Source organism: Podarcis bocagei, assembly GCF_964188305.1.
Source record: "Podarcis bocagei genome assembly, chromosome: 8".
NCBI classification, from domain to species: domain Eukaryota; kingdom Metazoa; phylum Chordata; class Lepidosauria; order Squamata; family Lacertidae; genus Podarcis; species Podarcis bocagei.
The window spans coordinates 57,509,389-57,535,903 of NC_138133.1; the positions used below are offsets into that span (position 1 = coordinate 57,509,389).

Here is a 26,515-nt window from a genome sequence, read left to right on the forward strand (position 1 = left end):
CGGGGAAAGGCTCCAATGAGCAAATACTTAGAGGGGAACGACCGTTCCTGCCTCTCCCCTTCCAAGGTTTGCACAACTTCCCATCATGCCTCGGGGTCCCAAGTAGTTTCAGCCATGGCCGGAGGACGCGATAGGGTGGGATATTTGCTCAAGCAATTGCAACGGGCATCGTAAGTGTTTTGCGCCTTCCCCTGTTCCTCGCGTGACAGCGCCTAACTTGCTTCCCACAAAGTTATAATCAGCTGGAGAAGCTCAGCCCCTTTGCAGCCTTACAAAAGCATAACGAGGGTTTGAGGAATCTGCAGGTTCTAAAGTCATGGAAACGGGTGAATTTTAAGAAACATGCCCCACCTTATATTTGGAAGTTGTCCACTAACGTGGCCATTTCTGTTTTCCTTTTTGCTGAGTGAAAGGGAGAGTAGAAAGCTAGAGGTTTGTTGTTGTTTTTTCAAACACCTGATTGTTTCAAAAGAGTACTTAAGAGATTACCAAATTGGACTTTGGTGTTTGCTGAAACTTTATAGCAGCTTTGGACAGAAAAACGAAACAAAATTACAGACCTAGTACGACGAGTTCATTATAAATATATATTATTGCCAGTTGGGCATACCATTGCTTCTGATGAGCTTTTCCTTGGAAGGAGATCCATAGGTTTATAATAGGAATTTTCTATTATACAACTTGAGCATATAAAATTCTGCATTATGTGGAGGAAATGGATAGAGTTTCTTCCTCTCTCAAAACTGCAAAAGTTTGGGCTGTCCCATGAAAATGACCGGTAGCAGATTCAGCACAGATAAAAGAAAGTACCTCCTTACAAAATTGATAAATGGATATTGCTGCCACTAACTGGAAATGCATACAAATTAAGACCCAAACAAAATGTTTCCTGGGAGATGTTATGAAAGACTCTAGGTAATAAAAAATAATTTTGATCCCATTCAATCACATTGAAATTTCAAAATATCTGTTTACAAAGTCCCCAAATAAATTTACTTATATAAGGACTCTTGTGCTGCCAAATCTGCATCCTCCTCCACATTCCTTCCTTCTCACACACCAGTTCCCTCTTCCCTTTCCTGGCTTCTATCACCATAAGGTAAAGGGACCCCTGACCATTAGGTCCAGTTGTGACCAACTCTGGGGTTGCGGCGCTCATCTCGCTTTATTGGCCGAGGGAGCCAGCATACAGCTTCCAGGTCATGTGGCCAGCATGACTAAACCGCTTCTGGCAAACCAGGGCAGCGCATGGAAACACCGTTTACCTTCCCGCCAGAGCGGTACATATTTATCTACTTGCACTTTGACGTGCTTTCGAACTGATAGGTTGGCACCATAGTTCGCCTCTAAACCATGGTGTACTATGAAGTGGCTTTGAAAACCATGATTTGGAATCATTTCTGGTTAGTGCTAAAAATAGCTTTGCCTAACTTTGAGATCCAGCAGATAATACCTAGACAAAATAGAAAAGGCAAGAGGAAGTCTGTTCTGTTCCTAGTTTTCCGAAACATTATTTAGAGAATAGCCAATGTGATGTTTGAATGGAGCAAGGCTGTTGCTGAAGATGAATAAAACGAAAGCAGAAAAGATCATAGCTTAGTGACAGAGCACAATGTTTTGCATGAAAATGGCCCCATGTTCAGTCTCTGGAATCTCCTGAGACTATGGAGAGCCTCTGCCAGTCAGAGTAGGCAGTACTGGGTAAGATGCAGAAATAGGGTTGCCTGATATGAGACAACTTCCTTTGCTCCTATGAATAGGACACACTTCCTTCCACTGAGTAAACTGGCATAGCATCAGGCTTCACTGCTGAATCCCTATCATATTTGCTAGAATGTAGCTTATGCTGAACTCGGGTGAACTCGTTTTTAAGAAAATATGCAGAAGGTCAGGCCAAATCATAAGGACTATTTTCCTTGGGCATAAATTCCACTTGAACCCTAATGATGGTTAGGACTGGGTCTAAAATAACAGTGAAACCTACTCTGGGTCTCGGCGTAGGGTGCTCAGAAGGAATCCACAATAAATAGAACAATTTATTGATTCTGTGTTAATTGGACGAGACAAGAAGTAAAATAGAAATGTTGTTCTGAGCAGAGAAGCATTTCCATTCATGAGCTTTAGAAACAACAAGAGGTGGAGAATCTTACTTTACAGTTGGCATGCCTAAATGGGCATGCTCTATTTATAGGTTTAAGTTGTCTTCAAATTATATTGGAGCTTTGTACAAACATTTGTAAACAGGTTTAACGGGTGAGCATTCCAGCAAGAAAATGTATCACCACCTTGAGACACTAGATGGCAGGATAGATTTGCAAGAGAAACAGTGCAATATTAACAAATTCATTATACTGATATGTTAGTTCCTTATATGATGCACACACTGTGCACTCATGCACACATGGGTTGCACATATCTGATTTTTCTGTGCATGTCGATCCACACATGGGCACTTTCAATTCAACTTTGATCTCTGTGTTTTCCATTTACACTGGTGGATTGTGCTTGATGGGATGGGATGTATTCACACTGTGTCTTATCCCCTCGCCTCAGAACTTCCACACCCTCCTTGAGTTCCAGAAACCTGTGGGCATTTGTTTACCTGTGTAGTTTTGGGGTTTATTTTAGATGCAAGTTTTCTGATATACCAGACTTGTACAAAATAGTGGTTTAAAAAATATATGACATGCACCAGCATCCCACTAAGGAGTGCTTTTCCACTGGAGATAGGGGGTGTGGTGCTAGATGGCATCATCCAGCAAAATGTCATGACACAGTTAAAAAGAAACCCCACGCAATGTGCTTCAATGCATCCACAATCGGGTAACATGTAATTTTATGTTGGACTTTTTGTACTTATCACATTATTCACAGATAATGAAATTCAGAAACATTGGGATAAAATGTGCGAAAAGTGTATGCTCCCACTTGGTTGGGGACAGGTTAAACACACACACACACACACAATGCATCCATCCACTTTGAACTGCCATGTGTAAACAGCCAATACTGATGAACTCCTTACTTTTCCAGTGCTTTGTTACACAAATAATTTCCCCTTTTTCTTTTCATTAGATGTATGTGTCCTGCCCATTCCCACACATATACTCAAGGTAAGGCTGTACTTATTTTGTGTCTTTATGTCAATTATTCCAGTTCCCATTAAACAGTCATTAGGATGCAAACTAGATCAACAATACCTCTCAAGAGAAAACTAGTTTAGTGACAGCATCTCCTCACAATGTGTCAGGGGCTGCTTCTGAAGCTCATGTGTTTTGGGGAGTGGCTTCTCAAGCAAATCATGAGCCTTGATAGATAGGTTCTCTTGTTCCAGACACTCATCTCCTTTAAAATTCTTCGCCATTCTCATTGCACACCCTTGTAGCAGGAAACCAGTGCCCACTTCCCCATTATGGGGGATAAATTGCAGCATTTTCATAGCAACAGATTATAGGTGTGGCAAAGTTGCCATCCCCATGGCTTATCTGTTTCTGGCTCTCAACATGTATACTGTTTGTGTCAGAAACAGAGGAGAAACAGTGGCATCATACATCCTCGCCACTTGGCTGCATGTCAAGGATGTTGCGAAGCTTCGTTCATAGCTTTAAGCCAGCCAGGTGCTCCCAAACTATGAATCAACAATTTACAAAAATCTGTTGAATGGTGATAACGTTAAATGAAAGAAAGGAAAATGAAACAGTGAGATTTATCATAGTTCCTCTCAGTGGTGGAGGAAGGGGTGCCGGGGGGGTGACGAGAAGGCACCCCGTGGGGGGCTCGCCCCGCCACCCCCTAGCACGGTGGCATGAGCTGCTGCCATCGTACCGCCGCAGCTGTGTGTGGAGGATCTCTGCTGCAGCCGCAAGCAGAGGATCCCGGCGATGGCAGCAAACTGCCCAATGGCATATACATGATGCACGCACATGCGCCATACGTAGCAGCACCACTTGAGCATCATACAGACGGAGGCAGGATCCCTCCACCGCCACTACAACTGCAAGTGAAGGATTCTGCCACTGCCGCTGCAGCTACAAGCAGAGGATCCTGCCACCGTCTGTATGGTGTTCAAGCGGCGCCGACTGCAAATCATCCGGCACCTGTGCTGGATGTAGCGCCGCCGCACATGTGCCGTACTGGGAGGTTTGCCCTGCCCCCCCCACCGGGTGCCAGTTAACATTCATTCACCCCTGGTTTCTTTAGGAGAAAACAGAATCAGACCAATCCAGGTGGAGTTTTGTTTTGTTTTCCCAATAGACACACAACTAGATGGTAATTAGATACAAAATAGCCAGCCAAAAACCCCAAATATATGTGCATAGTAGTGATCCAGTCCACAGTATTTGCTAAGTGTCTTCCGGGTCGCCCCAGGTGTCATCACTGAGGGGGGTGACATTCGGCACGCTGCCTGCCCACGACTCCCAAGCCTACCCCAGGCCATTGGGTTAAGGGGGAGAGCTGCCCTTCTTTGCCAGCGGCATTCCCCCCTCCCCATTTGTTTTGACAGGTTGCGGGAGGCTTGGAAGTCACGGGTGGGCGGCGCGCCAAATGTCTGCCATGGGCAGCTCACTCCGCTATTGGCTGCAGGGTGCGCGTGCCGCTCTGGGCACCCAAGTGGCTATCCTGCACCTCGGAGGGCACCCTTCGTGCCATGTCCCCCTCGGGATTGCATCCACCCTGGGTTGTTTAAAGGGGTATGATACTGCTTTAAAAGTACAATGTAGATGGGACCTGAGTCTTAAATGAGTTAGAATTTTGTAGTCTCAGTGCACCCAATCCCATGGCAATAGTGAAGCATAAGGAGGTGTGGCCCTGATAAGTGCACAAATGGGAGATCATTAGGAGCTGTTTGTGAATTGCTCTGAGTTTTCTATGGATGAACAGAACATACGCCATCTGCTAACACTTGTTTGAGATTTGTGCTGTGGAATTAAGCAGAACTGAACATGATTTACAAAGTAAACATTGCAGGTTATGGAAGAATCCACATGTATATTGCTATTATGTTGCCTTGTTGTTTTTGTTGCCATTAAACATGCCACTTGGAATATTTTAATAGAAAAGCAGCTTTTTTAATTGCAAAATTATAAACATTCTTTGACAGCGGTGAGATTGTGAAGGCGTGACTTTACTGTGACTCCTCCTAAAGAAACATTCTATGCTTCATAAGTATATCTAGTCCAAGGGAAACAATATAGTTTTCCAAGCTCAATAAAGCCTTTAACGAAAGCTTTGCTCTGCCAAATAATAAAGCAGCAGGAGATCTATCAAACCATCAAAACAAAATAGTGTAAGTGGCTTGGACATGTCTTCGGGATGTCAAATTAATTACGAAAACGACAACAGACTCAGACATTAGGGGAAATCAACCATGAACAGGGCTGGTGAAAGATGGTAGGAAAAGTAGCCAAGGGTAGCAGACGTAAGCATGAATAGGGAGCACAAAAAGGATTTTTAATATATTTATGGGTTTAATTATTTGGGTCACCACTCCAGTGCACCCCAAAGTATCTGTAGGCTCATTATCATTGCTTCACTCATTGGCCATGAATTCAAACACTAAATATTTAATTCAGCTACCAGACAGAAGGAGTGGTTTGTTCTTTGACTGGGGTAAGAAGGGCAAGATTTGACTTTTTGTATGTGGTGGGGGTTCTCCATCTTTCTGTGTCTCTCTGCCTCTCCTTGTGCATCCCACTGTGGAAGAAGCTAGTGACCGTGTAGTTTTTTTTCTATGAAATTTGAAAGGATAGTTCTGAGAAGAAATTAAAAGATTAAAGTGAAAGTCTAGAACTTCTACGCAAGAGACATTGTAAGAATTCCCAGCAACAATGGCTGTGCTGCTCCCACAGAATGAGACTCACAAAGGTGAGATGATATTTTTTATTGGGCCAGCAGGCCTCTGAAATCCTGGAAGGAAGTATCTAAACTAAGTATCCTTCATCAGACAGGTGTTACTAGCAAAAAAATAATAAAGCAAAGCGTGTAAGAGATATGATCTACTTTTTATAACAAGGACAAGTTGGAAGGTTTTTATATATATATAAATATTTATTAAAGTTTTCACAATATTACATAATGAAAAAGAAAAAAGAAAAGATACAAAATAAAAAAACAGTTAAAAACAATTCCATCTTTTTGTCACTTATCTTTCATTTACTTGTTTCCCGGACCTCCTCATACCTCCCTTTTTTGTATTCCAGTTCAATTTATTAGTTCAGCAATTCCTTAACCTCCTTATTTTATCCTGATCTTTAATCTTAATATATTATAGCATTAAATTTTTACCTGTTAAAAATCCAATTTTTTCATATTCTTTTATACCATTACAGCTAGAAACCCCTTAACTTCAATCCAACATCATTCTAACATTTATTAATTTTGCAATATTTCTGTAAATAGTCTTTAAATTTCTTCCAATCTTCTTCCACCGACTCTTCTCCCTGGTCTTGGATTCTGCCATTCATTTCCGCCAATTCCATGTAATCCATCATTTTCATCTGCCATTCTTCCAGAGTGGGTAGTTCTTGTGTCTTCCAATACTTTGCAATAAGTATTCTTGCTGCTGTTGTAGCATACATAAAGAAAGTTCTGTCCTTCTTTAACACCGATTGGCCGACTATGCCCAGGAGAAAGGCCTCTGGTTTCTTCAAGAAGGTATATTTAAATACCTTTTTTAATTCATTATAAATCATCTCCCAGAAAGTCTTAATCCTTGGGCACGTTCACCATAGGTGAAAGAATGTACCTTCAGTTTCCTTACATTTCCAACATTTATTATCGGGCAAATGGTAGATTTTTGCAAGCTTGACTGGGGACAAGTTGGAAGGTTTTGAGGAGAGACTGCATTAGCTGGATTGCAGAGAATTTTGTCTTTCTGGAGACTTATTTTTCTTACAGATTTCCCCAGTGGTGAAGTAGTAATATCCTTTGCCCATATTTCCTCCCTTTGTTTGAGCTCAGTTTCTTTTTAACAACAACAACAACAACAACATTAAATTTTGTGAGACACAGACAGATGTTACTTGCAAGGTCAGGAATCCAGTTTCCAAACTGCTAAGATCAAGCAAAAGGCATATTATTGGTATGATTTGATACCTGGCAACACCTCACTGTTATCTTCGTTTTAAAAATTCAGAGCTGCTAGAGGGATTCTAGTTGAAAATGTTTATGAAGGGCAGATTTATACATGGTAGCTGGCTGTATGTAATCACCTCAGGAACATGTGGGGCTGTGCCTGGCTCGTGGCCAAGCTGTACTCATATGGAAGTGCCTTTTGTGTGAATTGTGGCCTCTGCATGGGTGCTATACATGTAGCTGCCACTGTTTTCATGTCAGTAATGTCATGTTTTGAAGCGAGCAAGTACATCTTAATGGTGAACACTAACAAAAAGAAAAATCCCAAAGATGACACATTAACACAGGCATCCCCAAACTCAGCCCTCCAGATGTTTTGGGACTACAACTCCCATCATCCCTAGCTAACAGGACCAGTGGTCAGGGATGAAGGGAATTGTAATCCCAAAACATCTGGAGGGCCAAGTTTGGGGATGCCTGCATTAACATCTTGGGGTTTACAATTCAAAAGAAAAAAAATATATCCATTTAATAGGAGCTTTTTTAAAACATAAGCAAAGATGTGTCTTCCTGTGCTGTGCCTGGGCTTGCTAACTTTGATGTATAATTTCTTTTCCAGGTATTGAACATGCTGCTACGGGGAAAACAGACTATGCTTTTGAGGTAAACTTAATTAAGTTTGACAACTATATTTGAAACAATACAGTGGTACCTTGGGTCTCGAACTTAATCCATTCGGTGAGTCCATTCGACTCCCGAAACCATTCAGAAACCAAGGCGCGGCTTTCAATTGGCCGCAGGAGCTTCCTGCTCTCAAACGGAAGCCACGTTGGACACTCGGTTTCCAAAAAACATTCTCAAACCACAACACTTACTTCTGGGTTTGTGGTGTTTGGGAGCTTATTTGTTCGACAACTGAGCTGTTCAAGAACCAAGGTGCCACTGTATTGTGCTCATTTTAAATCCACTATTTCTTGAATATATAATACACATTGGTTATTTTAAAACATGAGTTTTGTAGGCTCCATACAACCTCTTTTCTGAAATGTATTATATCTTGGCTTTTACAGATGGCTGTTTCTAGTATCCGATATGGAGAAGGAGTTACTAAAGAACTAGGCATGGTAAGCCATTAATTCCATATTATCACTAGGACTGTTATTTGATTTTTAAATTAAAAATAGCATTATAAATAATTGTGTGTTTTAGCTACATTAGAATAAATATACTTCTGAATCCTAAAGTTTACTGCATCTACAAGGTGGAGCTTAAGACAGGGACCAACTTCTGCATTATTGCAACCAAGAAGTTTAGGATTGTGGGCAGATAAATTACTGCATATGTTAATGGCTATATGTTGTCTCTCTGATGAATCATCTTCATATGGAGATTAAATCAATTGCCATTATTTAAAAACTGAGCAGACTCTTCTTTTCCAGTGAATGGGAAGCTGTCTTGAGCACCATTTGGTAGAAAGGTAGGGGTATAAATTTAACAAATAAATTACAGCAATCCACCCAAGGAATCAAATTTACACAAATAAATCAAGTTTACTGTCTATTGCAATCTCATGTTCTGGAAAAGATGGGGGGGGGGACTCACAGTGACCAGTCAAATAACAAGTGGGATATGTAGAATTTTGTGTTGGAAGGTTTCTTTTCCTTTGGGATTGGGGTTTGTTTGTTTGTTTCCTTTTTCTTTTCTTTGGTTTTAACTACTTTTTCCTCACTGAAGGACCTGCAGAATTTGGGTGTTAAAAAAGTCTGTGTGATGACTGATAAGAACCTTTTTCGTCTCCCTCCCATGCAAGCAGTCTTGGATTCTCTGACAAAAAATGGTATAAATTTCCAAATATACGACAATGTAAGGGTGGAGCCAACAGACCAGAGGTACTACTTTTCTCCTATATTTGTGCAACCTGCCCTTTTCTACTTTGCATCTAAGTTTCTGCAAAAAAGAGGCCTTCAGATCAGGACTTAGCAGCAACAGGGCTTCTACAGCTGTGCAACCAAGATGTTAAAACGCAGAGGACGGATGTTTACATTGTTCCATGACCTTAAATAAATTTACCTATTTTTGATTTCACATGTAATCTTACAACACTGCATAGAAATCTATGGTTCTCCCCTCTCCAATACCAGTACAATGATAATTTAAGATCCGTGCTGGTTTTCTGTAGCTTCCTTAGCGCAATTCCCATACGAAGCCCTAGTCACACAAGTCCAGCATATTTAAGAGACCTTCTCCTTTTCATTTCTTTATGTTCCACCAGAATTTCTTAAGACTGAACAGGAATCCTGACTATACTACGCATGCAAAAATTTGTGCTCAGTTGCTATAATACAATTGTGTAAAAAGTCCTGCCTTGTGCACTGAATGATGAGTGCTGCCGTTTACAGCAATGCTGTACAATGCCTACTCAGAAGCAAGTCCCACTGAGTTCAATGGGGCTTACTCCCTAGTAAGTGGGCGTAGGCTCCCATCTGATGGGAGGGCGTTCCACAGGGTGGGCACCACCACCAAGAAGGCCCTCTGCTTGGTTCCCTGTAACCTCACTTCTCACAGTGAGGGAATCACCAGAAGGCCCTTGGGGCTGAACGATGGGGGTGGAGACGCTCCTTCAGGTATACTCTACGTAGGGCTACCTTTGAAAGTGACCCGGAAACTGCAATTAATCCAGAATGCTGCAGCTAGACTGGTGACTGGGAGTGGCCGCCGGGACCACATAACACCGGTCCTGAGAGATCTGCATTGGCTCCCAGTACGTTTCCAAGCACAATTCAAAGTGTTGGTGCTGACCTTTAAAGCCCTAAATGGCCTCGGTCCTGTATACCTGAAGGAGCGTCTCCACCCCCATTGTTCAGCCCGGACACTGAGATCCAGCGCCGAGGCCTTCTGGCGGTTCCCTCATTGCAAGAAGTGAGGTTACAGACAGAGGGCCTTCTCGGTAGTGGTGCCCACCCTGTGGAACACCATCCCTTCAGATGTGAAGGAAATAAGCAGCTATCATATTTAAGAGACATCTGAAGACAGCCCTGTTCAGGGAAGTTTTTAATATTTAATGCTGTACTGTTTTTCACATTTGATTGGGAGCCGCCCAGAGTGGCTGGGGAAACTCAGCCAGATGGCGGGGTATAAATAAATTATTATTATTATTATTATTATTATTATTATTATTATTATTATTATTATTATTATTATACTGGAGGATAATATATAACTTTTCACATTGATTTCATTAGGACCTAAATATATCTTACCCAGGATCCAACCCACCAACTACTACACATGTGGAAATATTGCTTTTCCCCTACCTCAGCTTTCCTGAACACTGGGTTCCCAATGCCCTCTATATTAGAGGCTATTAAAACTGCTGTTCAGGAGAAGAAAAATGGTTTTCATGCTTGCACACTAATGCATGTGCAATGGATGGTTTGTGTATGCTGGGATCTTTTGTGGTTCTAACTACGTTGTGACCCTCTGTGAGCTGTTGGGTGGAGCAGGGTAAAATGAACCACATGTTCTTTTCTTTTCAAGTTTCATGGATGCCATCGAGTTTGCTAAAAAGGGGGAGTTTGATTCCTATGTTGCCTTAGGAGGAGGTTCAGTCATAGACACTTGCAAAACTGCTGATCTCTATGCATCCAGTCCAGAATCGGACTTCTTAGATTATGTCAATGCTCCCATTGGAAAAGGCAAGCCTGTCAAAGTTGCTCTCAAGCCGCTGATTGCAGGTAAGGAAAGTTGACCTGATTGGGTGTGATTGTGAGATGATTGAGCTTGTCTGATGGTTTTGGTTCTTCGGTTCTCATTGCAAAGCAGATTTAGCCCTGCTGATTGAAAGACTGTCTGTTGGAACTTAAAATAAGATGCTCTGAGCCCTTTGGAGAAAGAACAGGCTACTAGCGTGGTAAATCAATCAGCTAGATTAAATAAATTCACATGGGACAATAGCACTGCCCTCTTGGCAGTGCTGCTGCTCTCTGTGGTGTGAAGAGTGGTATTATTATTTATTAAATGTGTATGCCCCACTTCTTCCGAAGATCATAACATAAAAATACAAAATGAGAACACAAAATTAATAATACAAAAAACAAACCAATAACCCTCCTCACACAAACTCATTTAAAAGGCCATAGAGTGTTTAATCAGCCAAAGGCCTGGTTATAGAGAAACATTTTCACCGGATACCTGGTGTTGGTGCTAGACAAGCCTCCCTGTGGAGAGCATTCCACGAATGGGGAGCCAGGCCGAACAGGTCCCATTCTCATGCTGCCGCCCTCCGGACTTCTTGTGGAAGGGGTACAAGAAGGGCCTCAGATGATGATTTCAGGGTCAAGATCAGTGCATATGGGGAAGGCAGTCCTTGAGGTATTAAACAGTCCTGAGCCGTTTAAAGCTTTATAGGTTAAAACCAACACTTTGAATTGAGCCTGGAAACTAACTGGCAGCCAGTGCAGTTGGGCCAGGATCCGTGCAATATATTTAAACTGTCTTGTCCCAGTGAGCATCCTGGCTACCAAATTCTGCACCAGCTGAAGTTTCCGAACTGTCTTCAGAGGCATATAACGTGTTGCAGTAATCTAACCTAGAGGTCACCAGAGCATTGAAGACAGAAGTTAGGTTATCCCTGTCTAGATAAGGGCACAGCTGGGCCACCAGCCAAAACTGATAGAAGGCTGATGGAAAGATACCAAGTCTGATGGTATCAAAAGCTGCTGAGAGGTCAAGGAGAATGAATAGGGACACATTTCCCCTGTCTTTTTCCTGACAGAGGCCTTCATAAAGGGCAGCAGGGTGGGCGGTAAACCAGCAGAATGCCTAATCTGTCCCAATTGCCCAGTGCCAGCAATGGTAGCATATGAGAGCCTTCTCTGTGGTGGCCCCCAGATTGCGGAATGACCTTCCCACCACCACACTCAGTTTATTACCACAGTGGTACTGCTCTTTCCAGCAGTTTCCCACCACCCTGAATCCTTCCTCAGAATGGTACATGATGAACTAGCAGCAGGGCTGGGGGTAGGGAAAATGACTGCCATCACCCAGAATATTAAGGGAAGAGCATTTTAAGAATCTCCATTTTTTGGTCCCCTCCATGAAAATCTCCCCATTTTGCCGCTTGGGATCTAAGTTTCTAAGTTGATTTACGAAGTTGTGCATGTGCGCACACAGTAATAAATTTAATTTGCTCTTTTCCAAAGTTCCTACCACTGCTGGGACTGGAAGTGAAACCACCGGGGTTGCTATTTTTGATTATAAAGAACTAAAAGTAAAAACTGGTAAGAATTGTATGTGTTTGCATCTGTTACCATGGTTCTATTCTTCAATGTCATGGTACTGTGTCAGAGTTTACAGTATCCAAGAAGACTTCCCCCAGCTGAGTAGTATTTTCTAATGTATTATAACATACATGATGTGGAAAGCTGCAGCTAAAGTCATACCAGGGCCAAGAGATGACAATACATTTGTAGAAAACGTTGTGTGATGTGACCCTGCTAAGCAGCCTTGTTTCTCCCAACTCACCAAGTAGTGGTGGGAAGGAAAGAAGCAAGGCTACCTTTTGCAAGCAAAAGCAACAAAGCAGAGAAGTCACTTCCTACCGTCGCTAGCAGACAGCAGCCATGTGCCTCCCACCCCCTTCAATGGTGGGGAGGGAAGATAAAACTACTTTGCTTCAGAAAGCAGCAGACATTAAGCTATGACAACATCCCAAGTTGGAACCCTATGATAGGAATTTTGACAGGCGGACAAGACAACTCACCTGTCAGTCATGTGCTGTCATAATGACATTGTGTGATTGGGAGGTGGGCAGGCCCCACAGGTCAGTCTGTTGTTTGCACCTCCCCTTTCAATCAAAGGATCTTCAAGGTAGCTGACAATAATTCCATTAATGCCAAAATCAAACCCACGCACTGGCTGATGGTAAGAGACCAAAGTATGCTTGCTTCCCTTCAGCTCAGTAATCCCAGGACTATTGGCAGCTGGAACAGAGCATTCTTTCTGGCAGAGAGAGGGGAAGCAAGCTCCCCAAAGCTGCTCCTTACACTACTGAATGCATAGGACTGGGTTGGTCACCTCTCTTGCTGTAATGTTCTTTTGGAACAGCTACTTTCCAGTGGCCCAGCTCTCTTGGCTAATGGCAGGGGTCAAAGTGTGCTTATCTCCATAGCTACTTAAGATACCGGTGTTTGCTTTTTACAGTTTTACATTACAGCAAAGGCCCTTGTTTTCAGAGATTCTTGCTGAGATTCATTTTTTTAACATGTTCTTAATAAGAATTCAGCTAATCTGTTATTAGAAGTAGGTACATCTGTGTTTAGGACACGGATGGTGCTGTGATCTAAACCACAGAGTCTAGGGCTTGCCGATCAGAAGGTCGGCAGTTCAAATCCCTGTGGCAGGGTGAGCTCCCATTGTTCGGTCCCCGCTCCTGCCCACCTAGTAGTTCGAAAGCACATCAAAGTGCAAGTAGATAAATAGGTACCGCTCCAGTGGGAAGGTAAATGGTGTTTCCGTGCAGTGCTCTTGTTCGCCAGAAGCGGCTTAGTCAAGCTGGCTACATGACCTGGAAGCTGTCTGCGGACAAACGCCGGCCACCTTGGCCTATAGAGCGAGATGAGCGCCACAACCCCAGAGTCGTCCACGACTGGACCTAACGGTCAGGGGTACCTTTACCTTTACCTTTTACATCTATGTTTAGTTCTCCCCTTTCCCCCTGTTTCTGTGGCAGTTCTAACACTTTGTATGGTCAGTGTTTTTAAATAAATGTTAATATTGTTTCAAAATAGTTTGAGAAAGTCCTTTTTTCAATATATCCATTTAATGTAATTTTCATGTTTAGGCATTGCTTCTAGAGCTATTAAGCCTTTCTTGGGCCTAATTGACCCTTTGCATACTCTCCATATGCCCAAGCATGTGACAGCTAATGGAGGATTTGACGTGCTTTGGTAAGTATGTATTATAAGTAGTTTAGATTTATTTTTTTGGAAGACATTTTTATGTTTCTTGGGTGTGGGTATATTTTGATGACCTTTTCAATTAAGCATTTAAGAGGAAGAAAAAAGTCTGACTTAATGTTTCAGTTGTCAGCTGAATTCCTTGGGCTTTGCTTTTCTCTGATTTCCTGGTACTTTTTGCCCTCTGGACATTGCCAGGCTACAAACCCTAAACTGGGGATTTGGGATATAAGAATCAAATCAGAATAATCAGGAACAGTCACTCACTTCTAGTTTTTCAATAGTAGTGATTTCCAAATGCTAATGGGACAAGCCACATCAGTTCAGATTTTTCTGTTTCCTCTTCTACCTCCCCCACCAACCTGCCAGCCATGCACTTGAATCCTATACTGCTCTTCCCTACAATCAGCGCAGTCCTTGTCCTTCAAACCCAATGAACCGCCCAGCGTATCAAGGAAGCAACCCTATCAGTGATATCTGGGCCATCCATGCATTACGGATTGTTGCTAAATATTTAAAGAGGTAAAAGTTTTATTTTATTAGGGTGCGTATAATTTTCTTTACTGAGCCCTGCAATGGATGATTTGGAGATTGAGAATTGGGGTGCGTCTAATAACAGGGTTTTGCTTCCCAGGGCAAATTTTAGAAAGAACATGTCAGGATCAGTTAAGCAACTCAGACATATGTCATACAAAATTGCATAACTGAGGTCCCAGTCATAAAGAAAGAGAGAGGACGTAAACTTCTTCATGGCACAAAGCGACTAATTTGAGACAAATGCAATGGGAATCATGTGCTAGAAGTCATAGCACTCTCTTCTGACACCTGGTGTGATCATTACTAATAGATACTTAATGAGTTCCACTGACTTCGAAAAAGGGATTTTCTCCTACAACACTTGATTTTGAGCATTGTCTTTCATGTGAAAAACTGCTTTTTACAAGGTCAGATCATTTGTCCCATCACCTGATTGTTTAGAAGTAGATGTTAGGAATTGATCCTGGAACATTCTGCATTGCAGACATGTTTTCTACCACTGAACAAGAGTCCTTTCCCAACCGAGTAGGGTTTTTGCCTATGAAACCAATGCAACAATAAACCAGTTGACCTCGTAGCCTCCTACAGTGCAATTTGCCTTTTGAATAACAGACTTGCGTTCCGCACAGAGCCATCAGGGATCCAGAAGATAAAGAAGCAAGGGCCAACATGCACCTGGCAAGTGCTTCTGCCGGCATTGGCTTTGGAAATGCTGGGGTACATCTTTGGTGAGTTGAGAACAATTTTTATTGCCCTCACATAACTGTTGTCTTTTTTGTTCCATTAAATGCAATAAAATGTGAATGCATTGTCAATGGGGAGGGCATGATCCGTGCTAGTTACAGTGTTCTGTCCAATGTGGCCTTTCCATTGTCAAGCAAAAGCGCTTAAAACTGGGCTTTAGCAGTTTAAAATATGCTTAAATGTATAATCCTCTATCTATCTATTTAATTCATTAATTCCTTCCTTCATTAAATGTATATCCCATCCTTCCAAAGGAAGCCAAGGCAACTCTATATACCACCCTATACCCGAGGGTCTCAGGGCAGTTCACAGAATAAAATCAAGATATAAATCCACAAAATACATAATAAAAATAAAAACAACAGCCCAATAGCCCCCCCAAAAAAAGCCACATTTAAAACAGCATAATTAACAAGAGAATAAAATATGATCATAAGCATGAAATGGCTGTTTGGCAGGCACAAAAAGAATCCAATATTTAGGATTTGTTATCAGGCATAGCAATGTCCCTCCGGCATAGCTGTCAACGTTTCCCTTTTTTTAGGGAAATGAGCCAGCGCAGCACACACGGAAACGCCGTTTACCTTCCCGCTAGTAAGCGGTCCCTATTTATCTACTTGCACCCGGGGGTGCTTTCGAACTGCTAGGTTGGCAGGCGCTGGGACCGAGCAATGGGAGTGCACCCCGCTGCGGGGATTCGAACCGCCGACCATGCGATCGGCAAGTCCTAGGCGCTGAGGTTTTACCCACAGCGCCACCCGCGTCCCTTTAGAACTACCCAAACAGTATAGAAATTTATTTATGTATGCAACTACAGCTGCAAGAAAGTTATTTCCCCAAAAGTGGAAGGATGATGAGGTTCCAACAAAAGAAGATTGGATACAGAAACTGATGGAGTATGCAGAAATGGTGAAACCTGCTTGTCAGGGAACTGCCATCGGAGCATCAGGCGGTGGAGGGTCTCAGGGAGGAAGAAAGAGACTCAACAGCTGAGGCAGGAACCAGCAGGGGGAGGAGTGGATCTCTGAGGGAATGCGAGCAGGAGGGAGGGCTCAGAGACGCTTCCAGCGAGAACAGTGGGGAGGTATCTGAGTCTCCCATAGGGAGACCCACACCTCGCCGGAAACTGTCACGCCGTGAGTCCAGGAGACGCGTTTCCGTTAAGGAGCTTCTTTGCTGGAAACGCTTCCGCAGACAGCCACTGTCAGACTCTACGAGTGACTAAGAGCAGACATGTTTGTGGAGCTCTGTCACACACAGAGGTTTGTGGAGTCGCACAAACTCTGAGGGAGCACGATTTTACGCACAAGCAGCTAATCATCCCATTACAGCAGTCTGACAGTCTCTGTACGCTGCCTGTGCAGGAGAAAGCATCATGAGCGAACCAGCCGGAACCGGAGGAGCAGGAGTTGGCGCTGGTCCAAGCTTGGAAGAAAGGTACCGAGCGTTGGAAGTCCAACTTGCGCTGCAGACGGCGAGGCTTGAGGAGAGAAGGGCTCAGGATGCAGACAAGAAGGGGAGAGCCACTCAGTTCCCCAGAAAGGTACCAGGATTGGTGCAGAAGTTTGGGGGGGACCCCAAGGATTACCATGCCTTTAGGACAGAGATGCAATATGCCATTAATGTGCAGTTCGATGAGTTCCCTGATGAGGAATCGCGAGTTGCTTTCGTAATTGGGCATCTTGTGAAAGGGGCGCGGGACTGGGTTCGACCCCTAATGGCAACGCACAATGACGTCCTAAAGGACACGATGAAGTTCTTTAGAGCAATGGATATCATGTTTTCCAGCGATATTGAGGAAGGGGTGGTGCGCAGACAGCTAATGGCTTGCAAGCAGGGAAGCCGATCTGTCCGTGAGTACTGGACTGAGTTTACCATGCTGATTCACAGACTGGGTTGGGATTTATCGGCGGCACCTATTCAGATGCTATTTGAAGAAGGTCTTTCTTCGGCTGTGAAAGACGAGCTGTCCCGGAGCCCCAGGGCGGTGTCTATGGATCAGCTGACCAAATCTGCGCTGACCATAGGAGCGCGTCAGGAGGCAAGAGCCTTGGAGAGGCGGGAAGGGAGAGGGGAACGTTGGAAGGAGTTCCGCATTCCAGACATTCCTGAGCCAGCTTTCCCGCCGGCAGAGCCGATGGAAATCGGAACAGCGCGCGCGCGCGCATTTTCAAAACCCAGTGAGGGGGTTAAGAAGGAGGGAAAAGGCGCCCGGAAATGCTATCTCTGCCAACAGCCAGGCCACTTTGCCAGAGTCTGCCCCCAGAGGAAGGAATGGCAAGGGATGGTGGGAGCTGTTGAGGGAGGAGAGCAGGGAGAAACGGAGCAGGTAAAAGCCAACGCCTGGTTGCCACAGTCGGGGCACTGCAGCCAGGCCAAAGAGCAGTGAAAGTGCCCGTGCCAGAAGCTCCTCAACCTGCTCTAGTTATTGATGTGTCGCTAGAGCTGCAAAATGGACACCCCCTAAAAATAAAGGCGCTGTTGGACTCAGGCAGCTCCTGCAATTTTATGAGCAAGGAGTTTGCTGCTGAACACCAGATACAGACGATCCCTTTAAGCAACCCCCTGCAGGTGACCACGATCGATGGCAGGGAGTTGTTGGGAGGAGGAGTCAGCTTGCAGACCGTCCCAATGATAATGAGGGTGGCAAGGCACACAGAACTGATAGCGTTTAATGTGGCCACCTTGGGAGGCGCTCCCATTATTTTGGGAATGAGCTGGCTAGCGCTACATGATCCGCTGGTGGGCTGGCATCAAAGAGTGGTTTCCTTTGGTTCAGCACATTGCTTAGAACACTGCAAAGGGGAAAAGGGTTCAGCAGGGGCCCAAGCCACCCTAGCAGGGACTGAAGTAATGGAGAAGGTGAAGGTACCACCACAGTATGCAGATCTCAGCGACGTGTTCAGCGAGAAGGAAGCTGATCAACTACCCCCTCATAGGCCCTTTGATTGCCAGATCAATCTACTCCCTGGAGCACAGCTTCCTGTGGGCAAGTTGTATGCCATGTCAGACAGAGAAATGCAGGAGTTGCGAGAATTTATTGACAAGAACCTGAAGAGGGGCTTCATCAGAGAGTCCAAAGCAGCGGGGGGTAGCCCAGTGTTTTTTGTGGATAAAAAGCACACGGACAAGCCGAGACTTGTATGTGATTTTAGGAGGTTAAATGCAGTGACTGAACCAGTGACTTTCCCTATGCCCAGGATTGATGATATTTTGACCAGGGTGAGGAAGGGAAAGATTTTTACAAAGCTGGATCTAAGGGGGGCGTACAACCTGATACGTATAAGGAAAGGGGATGAATGGAAAACCACCATGTTTACCCCTTTGGGGGCATTTGAATATCTCGTTATGCCTTTTGGATTACAAGCAGGCTCAGCGTGCTTTCAATCTTTTATGAACCACGTACTGGGTCCTTTGCTCTACAAGAATTGCGTTGCCTTCCTAGATGATGTGTTGGTGTATTCGGAGAATGAGGAGCAACATGTGAGAGACGTCAGAGAAGTGTTGAGCAGGCTGCAAGCCAACAGGCTGTGGGTGAAACTGGAGAAGTGTCAGTTTCATACCAAGGAGGTGGAATTCCTGGGGTACCGCCTGTCAGACAAGGGATTGGCCATGGATCCCGGTAAGGTGCAGGCAGTGCTGGACTGGAAAACACCCAAAACCAAGAAGGATGTGCAGAGGTTCCTAGGGTTTGGAAACTTTTATCGTAAGTTCATCCGAAACTTCGCCCACCTGACGGCGCCCATTACGGACTGTCTCAGCAGTAAAAAGAAGTTTGTATGGACGGCGGAGGCGGAGCGAGCGTTTGAGGAACTGAAGAGGGCCTTCGCCTCGGAAGAACAACTTCTGCATGTGGACTTACAAAAGAAGCTGAGGGTCGAAACAGACGCATCTGACAGAGCCATAGGGGCGGTGCTTCTTCTGCAGTCGGGGAAGGAGGAGTCAGAGTGGCGACCGTGTGCCTTCTTTTCGCGAAAGCTGAACAAATCCGAGAGGAACTACACGGTGTACGACCGGGAACTTCTTGCTATTCATGAGGCTTTCCGGAAATGGAGGCACCTGCTAATTGGTGCACAACATAAGGTGCAAGTGTGCACGGACCATAAGAATCTAGAGTATTGGAGAACTGCGCGAGTGCTCAACCAACGGCAGTTGAGATGGGCCCAGGAGTTCTCCAAATTTAACTTTGAGATTTGTTACGTGCCAGGCCCAGAGAACGTTAGGGCGGACGCTCTCTCACGCAAACCTGAATATTTGGAGGGGGAGGGAGCACCCGAAGAGACCCATGTCATTCCAGAGGACCGCTGGGTGTGTGGGGCGGCATTGGTGGGGCAAAGGGAGTTGGTAGAGGGCACGGTGCATGATGAATACGCCCAGGACAAACTCCGGGGTCTCAGGAGGGAGGGAGACAAACCCGGGGGTTTTGAGGAGAGAAACGGGGCATTGTACTACAAGGGAGCGTTATATATACCCGAAGGGGAATTGAGGGAGAAGGTACTCAAGCAACTGCACGATAGCCCCACAGCAGGGCATTTTGGGCAACACAAAACCATGTGGCTGGTTACCAGGGAATTTTGGTGGCCCAAGGTCAGGGAAGATGTGCGGGAGTATGTGAGAGGGTGTGAACAATGCCAACGAGCCAAGGGGGAGAGGCGGGCACCGGCAGGTTTATTAGAACCACTACCCACACCTGAAAGACCGTGGGAAGCAGTGGCCATAGATTTTATGACTGATCTGCCAAGGTCTAGAGGGAAAACAGCCATCATGGTTGTGGTAGACCTGTTAACTAAAATGGCCCACTTTATAGCCTGCTCACATGCGGTCACAGCAGAAGAAACAGCCAAATTGTTTGTAGAAAATGTGTTTAGGTTGCATGGCGCCCCCTTGAGGGTGGTTTCAGACCGAGGGAAACAATTTACTTCCAGGTTCTGGAGGAAGCTCATGAGCTTACTGCATGTTGAGGTTAATTTCTCAACGGCCCGTCATCCAGAAACCAACGGGCAGGCGGAAAGAGCTAATGGTGTCCTCCAGCAATATTTGAGGTGTTATGTGAATGACAGAGAGAATGATTGGGTGGAGAAGCTGGCGTTGGCAGAATTTGCCTACAACAATGCAGAGAACGTGTCCACGGGGATGAGCCCCTTTTTGGCTAATCACGGGTGCCATCCCAGAGCCTTCCCAGGGGGGGAAGGGGAGAACTGGAGCGTTCCAGCTGCAGAACAGTTCGTTGAAGAAATGGAAGCGATCCATCGCCAGCTCCAACTCAACTTAAACAGGGCTAAGGAGGAATATAAGAGGCAGGCAGACAAAAACAGAAGGGAAGGTGAAAGCATCAGGGTGGGGGACCAGGTGTGGCTGTCAACCCAAGGGTTGCCATTCAAAGGGGGTTGTAAGAAGTTAAGACCCAAAAGGCTGGGACCATTTGAAGTCATGCAGCAGGTCAACCCAGTGGCTTTCAGACTCCGGTTACCGAACCACATGAAGCTGCACCCAGTTTTCCACAGGTCATTGCTGTCACCGTATAAAGGGGACAGTGAAGGGGGGGTCACTAGGGGACCAGCAATGGAGGAGAAGGAACACAGCTACCATGTAGCGGAGATCCTCGATTCCAGGTGGAAGGGAGATCAAGTTGAGTATTTGGTAATGTGGGAAGGGGAACCGGAGTCGGAAAACACCTGGGTTAGGGCAGAGGATGTCAATGACGAATTTTTAATAGAAACTTTTCATCAGAGGTTCCCACGCAAACCTCAGCCTGTAGCGAGGTTCCGAAGGAAATACTTTGCCACCACCGACGAGGAAGAGGAGTTGGAGGGGTTCACAGATTCCGAAGAGGAGGAGGATTCAGCGAGCCAGGACGGCGATCGATGGAGGGAATTGTTCGAGACGTCTGAAGATGAAGAAGATTCTTTTCGGGGTTTTAACCCTTCACCTCCCAGGGAAGAGGAAATGGGAGGGGGTGAGGGGGGCCCTGGAGGGGAGGTGGATGTCAGGGAACTGCCATCGGAGCATCAGGCGGTGGAGGGTCTCAGGGAGGAAGAAAGAGACTCAACAGCTGAGGCAGGAACCAGCAGGGGGAGGAGTGGATCTCTGAGGGAATGCGAGCAGGAGGGAGGGCTCAGAGACGCTTCCAGCGAGAACAGTGGGGAGGTATCTGAGTCTCCCATAGGGAGACCCACACCTCGCCGGAAACTGTCACGCCGTGAGTCCAGGAGACGCGTTTCCGTTAAGGAGCTTCTTTGCTGGAAACGCTTCCGCAGACAGCCACTGTCAGACTCTACGAGTGACTAAGAGCAGACATGTTTGTGGAGCTCTGTCACACACAGAGGTTTGTGGAGTCGCACAAACTCTGAGGGAGCACGATTTTACGCACAAGCAGCTAATCATCCCATTACACTGCTGGAATAAGAAATCAAGATTCTAAACTTTTTAGAAAGGAATGGAAGTGGTATACTGAGTATTTACAAACAAACTGTAAACTGATCAAGACATTGGCAGGATTATTGTAAAAACCTGCAATTTTAAAAATATATATGAGAATAGGCAATTAAAAGAAGAAGTTAATGCAATTTGGAGTATGCAGGAAAGGACAAAGATAAATAATAATAATAATAATAATAATAATACAGTGGTACCTCGCAAGACGAATGCCTCGCAAGACGGAAAACTCGCAAGACGAAAGGGTTTTTGGTTTTTTGAGTTGCTTCGCAAGACGATTTTCCCTATGGGCTTGCTTCGCAAGACGGAAACGTCTTGCAAGTTTGTTTCCTTTTTCTTAAAACCGTTAATACAGTTGCGACTTGACTTCGAGGAGCAACTCATAGCACGCGGTGTGGTAGCCTTTTTTGAGGTTTTTGAAGACTTTGGTGATTTTTGAAGCTTTTCCTAAACTTTTCCGACACCGTGCTTCACAAGATGAAAAAAAATCGCAAGACGACAATACTCGCGGAACGAATTAATTTCATCTTGCGAGGCACCACTGTAATAATTTATTATTTATACCCCGCCCATCTGGCTGGGCTTCCCCAGCCACTCTGGGCGGCTTCCAAAAGAATATTAAAATACTATAATACATCAAACATTAAAAGCTTCCCAAAACAGGGCTGCCTTCAGATATCTTCTAAAAGCCTGGTAGTTGTTGTTCTCTTTGACATCTGGTAAGGAACCGCAGAAAGAGGGGGAAGGGAGCTGAAATTGAAAATGTTAAAACTTGATTAAATAATTGTTGCAATTCATATAAATGAAAATTATAAATAAAAATGTAATAAAAGAAAAGAAAAAGAAGCGCTGATCTGTCTTCCCCATACATAACCTGTATCCACTACATGCAGAGGTTGCCATTTGGATGAGCAGCTACTTCACATGTGAAAAAGGGTCTAACCCTATTTGTCTCCAGAATGAGAAATGTAGGGATATTTGCTTGTGCATTCAGGTGAAAATGGTTATCAACCTCTTCCTAAATTAGCTTCCACATACTTGCATACGACACTTTTGGACACCCAAGTAATTCTGGATCAGGGACTTTTCCCCTGGTGTTGTTGTTACGAAAGGGTTATTGCCAAGGTGCTTCTTAACCCTTTGGCCCAACTGAGACACCAGCAATGTCAGAGAGGCATTCATAAGCCTCTTAGCGACTCTCTGCACCTCCTCCAATCAATTATATTCAAAATACTGTTGAGTGTTTTCTAGTTGCTTGTAGAGTTTATTTATGTTCCTACCTTTTCATACTAAAACGAAGGTTTTCTTTCCCTCTAGCCATGGCATGTCTTATCCTATTTCTGGCTTGGTGAAGAATTACAAAGCAAAGGATTACAATGTGGACCACCCTTTAGTGGTAGCTACTTAATGCACTTGCTATTTAATTTGCCTGAAAATGATATTGCTGCTACTTTCAGGACTGAACTTGGAACAATATAGGTTGCCTGGTTAATGCATGCTGTGCTTTTCTTTCCTGCAGCCTCATGGTCTTTCCGTTGTCCTCACGTCCCCAGCAGTGTTTACTTTCACAGCCCCTATGTGTCCAGAACGTCACTTGGAGGCTGCACAGATAATGGGTATGATTCTGTTGATAAAATGTGAGAGTACATGCTTTCGAGGTTGATAGGCAAATGTCATTCAGCCCTTCCAGGATCTGCACCTTTTTTATGTCTAATGCAACAGACATGCAATATTATTTTGTTTGAGGGTTCTCAAACTGGTATAAGGAGCTTTGGTAGGTTTGGATTTTTTTAGAACCAACGTCATCCCCTCTCCTCCCCAATGTAGTGGTATTCCCCCCAGTGGATGGGCACAAGCTGCTCCTAGGTCTGGATTGGAAGCTGGGGTGAGGTTTGGGTGCAGAAGAGCACCAAATCCATCTTAAATGTACAAGCTGAATTTGCCGGTATACAATTGAATCTCACCCACAAAACAGCAACTGTTGGGAACTGGACTCAGCTAATGTGTCAGATTTACTGACAAGCAAAACCAGTCAGGATTTTTAAAAAAAGGAATTTGTTGATTTATCACTTAAAAAAGAAGAAACAAGCACCGACTCAGGGTGCTTCCAGACAAGGGAATAATACTATAGTGAGGTCACTGCCATATATTTTTTTTAAAATCATGGGGTAAATTTGAATAAAATGGAGGTATGGGGATATGGGCAATTTTAATCTAATTATGTTGTGTGGACACCAAAATATTTACTTGCATGAGGAGCACCTGTTTCGCAATAAACACCTATCTGGAAACACCCTCTGACTCATAAAGGTTAGCATGGACAGTTTTGATATCACAAACATCAATGTGTGATTCCTGGATTCCACTGATTTCATTGCAATGACCTTCCTGTCCTATAGGTGTTTTGTGTTCATCAGAAGAATTAGTCAGAGCAAGGGGCCCACAATCCTAACTTCAGTCTGCATGTGCATATTTGCCTTAAGCAATACTTAGTGAACACACGATAAAAATGCTAAGTGTGACTATACCTCTCATGGGTCACTCACAGCCTTTGTGTGTTTTCCACAATCTATTGCCACCTATCAGACTGATGGTAGTAAAAGCATAATGGGCAGAGCAATTGGTTCTCATGCCAGTTAACTTGTTTTTTGTTGCTGCTGTTCTCTTCCAGTTTAGATCTAAATCATATTTTTAGACTCCTTTAATTGGGAAATAGTTTCATTCAGTTTATTTCATTTCATTTTTAGAGAAATGACTGCTTTGTGTGCGCACGCGCATTTAGTATATTCAGCTACTGCTACAGCTGAGGGATCTCTTTTTATTTCCTCAAAGTTCCTCTTTTTATTTTAGGTGCTGACATCAGCACTGCCAAAACCAAAGATGCGGGTCTTGTTTTGGCAGATACTCTCCGGAAATTCTTATTTGATCTGAACGTTGATGATGGCTTAACTGCTCTTGGTTATTCTAATGACGATATCCCTTCCTTAGTCAAAGGTACCCTCCCTCAGGTAAGACAGGTGGCAAAGACCATTTCTCCTAAAATAAAACACTTACCTTTTTTTAAAAAAAAAATCATTTATTTTTAAGATGCGAATATAACAGATGGAATATCCTTATTATTAATATCAGTAAGTGATGCTTATATAAGTCCTAACCTAAACATACAGTATACATTTGCATAGGTATCAAAACTGATACTTATAAGCCACACATTCAAACATACTCACAAATGTAGAAAGGGCAGTGAAATGTTCAGACCACTGGCGGATGTTGATCCTTCCGTCCTTGCAATATAAGTCACTCTGCAACCATAAGGGCTCAGAGGATTAAAATAAAACATTTACTGTAAACGTTTTCCTTTCTCAGCTTTGTTTCTCTGTGGCAGCAAACAAGTAACAATTGGATAAAATCCGTAATCCATTTTTCTTTATGCTATGCAGAGCATTCGTAGTACAGTGGTACCTCTGGTTACGTACTTAATTTGTTCTGGAGGTCCATTCTTAACCTGAAACTGTTCTTAACCTGAAGCACCACTTTAGCTAATGGGGCCTCCTGTTGCTGCCATGCCGCCGGAGCACAATTTCTATTCTCATCCTGAAGCAAAGTTCTTAACCCGAGGTACTATTTCTGGGTTAGCAGAGTCTGTAACCTGAAGCATATCTAACCTGAAGCGTATGTAACCCAAGCTACCACTGTAGGAGGCAGAGACGACTTCTTTTTATATTGACTTTTCTCCATACATTATTTTGTACATTCTCTAAGAAGGAACCACTAATGATAAACAGGTTTATCCTCAGAAACCTGCTGTGCACTGCACTGCACTGAGTTTTTGGTCTCTGATTAGCTTGGAGATGTGAAGGCTTCCTCCCAAATTCATTGTGCATAAGATTTCATATATAGAATTGCCTCAAACGAGGAGTGAAGAACTTCAGTCTTGTGAACCAAATCAGGCCTTCCAGGACTCTCTCTTGGCAATTTCCCCTTCATACCCGTATGGGTGCTTTTGCCTGGCTGGAATTTGTCTTTGGACTGTGACAATAATACCTATACCTTATTTGGATGGAAGATGGAAGAGTGTGTTTGTGTGTGTAGAAACTTCTGACTTACTTGTGGCTTGAATGCAGTCTGCTATATAAAGGTTAGTCTGTTGCTCCTCACACTTTTGCCTCTGGCCTTCACCACCACTGTTCTCCATGAAGGAATGTGTCTGTCAGACCAAAAAAGGATCTCCACCCTATCTTTTAAACTGTAGCAAGGCATATGCTCCACTCAGTTACTAAGTTGTTGAAGAACTTTCAGCCTTAGTCATCAGTGTGTACTCAACTGTTGATGATTGCCAAAACCTTTACATAATTCAATTTATTTATTTATTTTTGTTTTTTTAAGGAAAGAGTGACTAAATTATCTCCCCGTCCTCAGACTGAAGAAGAATTATCCGCCCTTTTTGAAGCTTCCATGAAACTGTATTAGATGTTCTGTTTTAAAAAGAATGCTTTCTTCAATTGCATCTAACTCGCATGATGCAATTCAACTCATGACTGTCATATGAATGAGTGTAACTCCATATTCTAAATTGAAGAAATCTTGCCCATTTCTACATATATTTGCAATCCGAAATATTTCTGCTTCCTTTATTGGTCACTGGAACTAATCACTGATGGTTCTCCCTTGCCTTCCTAAGAACTGTACAGTAATTCACGTCCTAGCATGTCACATGAAGTGGTCCAGATATCACAGATACAAAAATAAAACTTTACAAGTTCGGAAAG

General features: G+C 43.9%; 1 protein-coding gene across 1 annotated transcript; it reads left to right on the forward strand.

Annotated features, from left to right (window-relative positions):
• ADHFE1 (alcohol dehydrogenase iron containing 1) lies at positions 1-26,515 on the forward strand. Its single transcript, XM_081204803.1, has 14 exons — positions 1-170; positions 3,076-3,113; positions 7,694-7,737; positions 8,145-8,198; positions 8,809-8,963; positions 10,612-10,808; positions 12,276-12,353; positions 13,916-14,021; positions 14,400-14,552; positions 15,197-15,295; positions 23,064-23,142; positions 23,266-23,362; positions 24,597-24,754; positions 26,133-26,515. Exons 1-14 carry the CDS (start codon positions 16-18, stop codon positions 26,214-26,216), a joined length of 1,497 nt encoding a protein of 498 aa, XP_081060929.1. The 5' UTR covers positions 1-15; the 3' UTR covers positions 26,217-26,515.